Source organism: Myotis brandtii, unplaced genomic scaffold, assembly GCF_000412655.1.
Source record: "Myotis brandtii unplaced genomic scaffold, ASM41265v1 scaffold828, whole genome shotgun sequence".
Lineage (NCBI taxonomy): Eukaryota > Metazoa > Chordata > Mammalia > Chiroptera > Vespertilionidae > Myotis > Myotis brandtii.
Window position 1 is genome coordinate 11,782 of NW_005371365.1, and position 1,586 is coordinate 13,367.

The 1,586-nt window shown below is 48.8% G+C and overlaps 1 protein-coding gene across 1 annotated transcript in view; it reads left to right on the plus strand.

Annotated features, from left to right (window-relative positions):
* Positions 1-288: 288 nt before the first annotated feature.
* The window catches only part of LOC102258311 (U1 small nuclear ribonucleoprotein C), a 7,903-nt gene continuing 6,605 nt past the window's right edge, over positions 289-1,586 (plus strand). The window contains exon 1 of the mRNA XM_005884424.1: positions 289-386. Within this exon, the coding sequence (XP_005884486.1) occupies positions 289-386 (98 nt within the window). The remainder of the gene's footprint in view (positions 387-1,586) is intronic.

Genomic DNA, 1,586 nt, shown 5'->3' on the forward strand with positions numbered 1-1,586 from the left:
CTGAGTCCTAGTTCCCCCAGTCAGAGCCCTAAATAGGTTGAACAGATAAGTCATAACCAATTCCTCAACTCCAGTAATGACCCTACCAAAGTCACCATAGTAGAGGTTAGAGACCTTCACCAAATTATAACGATTGAGGTTGGATATGGGGAGACAAATGCCTGGCTGGAATGGATTAAATATTCTGTCCATGTTCTAAACAAAAGTGACTGTTATGCTTGCATGACAGGGAGGCTGGAAGCTCAAGTAGTGCCATTTCTACTTGGATGGACCTCACACACTGTGGGCATGGAATACATGATAGCCCTCTTTCCAGACAGCCAGGCCTGGGTCAATGAGTCTTGTAGGACCTTATCACTGCTGTTCCTAACTGCAAAAGGTCCAAGGTAAGAGCCTTCAAAAATTGTCAAGCCCCCAACCCTGAATATTAACTACACCTTGTGCCTCTCCAGGTCGGGGGAGCAGTCAGTATTTCTGGGCAATGTGACTGAGTGCAGTCAAGGCTGATCCTCTGAGGAGTTAAGTAATCAGTCTACACTGACTATAGCCAGAGCAGATGTCTGGTGATATTGCGAAGGCCCGTTGCTTGAGACTTTACCAGCCGATTGGAGTGGAACTTGCACTCTAGTTCAATTTGCCATCCCTTTCACCTTCGCATTTCTGAAAGGGCGAGGGCTACACCCTCCATCTTGCCCTGAATCCTCCATTTTTGGGCAGCAGCCATGTGCTCAGCAAGGAGCTTCTTCCCAGAAGCCCAAGCCTCTGCTGGCCACACCTAGGATTTCTTTAAACTAACCAATGATAATCAAGGGAAGTGCGCGCCATAGATACAACCACATCCTGTGTAATAAGACACCAACTTGCGCCTGGCCAATCGGCAGGGCCGACAGTCCTCTCCCCTCCCCTTACTCCAACCCCCATATAAAACCCTGCTCCACACAAAGCTCTCGGGCCCCCCTGCTGCTGCGTTGGCGAGTGTGGTGGACGGGGAGCCCGAGCTAGGTCGAATAAAGACTCTAATGCTTTTGCATTGGACTCGGCTGGCTCCCTGGTGTGGTTTCTTGGGGATCCTGAAATCTGGGCATAACATTTGGGGGCTCGTCTGGGATCCCCAAGACCCTTGAGGGACCCCCAATTCAGAGAGTCTGACTGGCCACGGTAGGTGTCTGTGTGTTTGTGTGTTCTGTCCTGTGTGAGCTCATGAGGGACGTGTATTCCCCTTGAAGATCTGAGACAAGGCGGGTCGCTCCCGCCGGTTGGCGTACTGCCATCGTCTAGCTTTTGGTTTTGCTTCCATGGAGTTGGAAGATTGTTTTGGTTTTGCTTCCATGGAGATTGGAAGACTGTGCTTTTGGGCCCTTTAGCTGTCTGTGTTTGTGTTTTTTTCTGTTTTATTTTGTGGACTTACTGGATGGACATTATGGGACAGACTCAAACTACTCCTTCAAGTATTATGATTGATCATTTCAAAGAGATTAGGGGAGGCTATAGAGCTCCCTCAGGAATTGGGAAATTGTTAGAAATTGGATGGATTGTTTAAACTCTGAATGAATGTCTGGTGAAAGTGTGTGAGTGTGGAGGGAGGG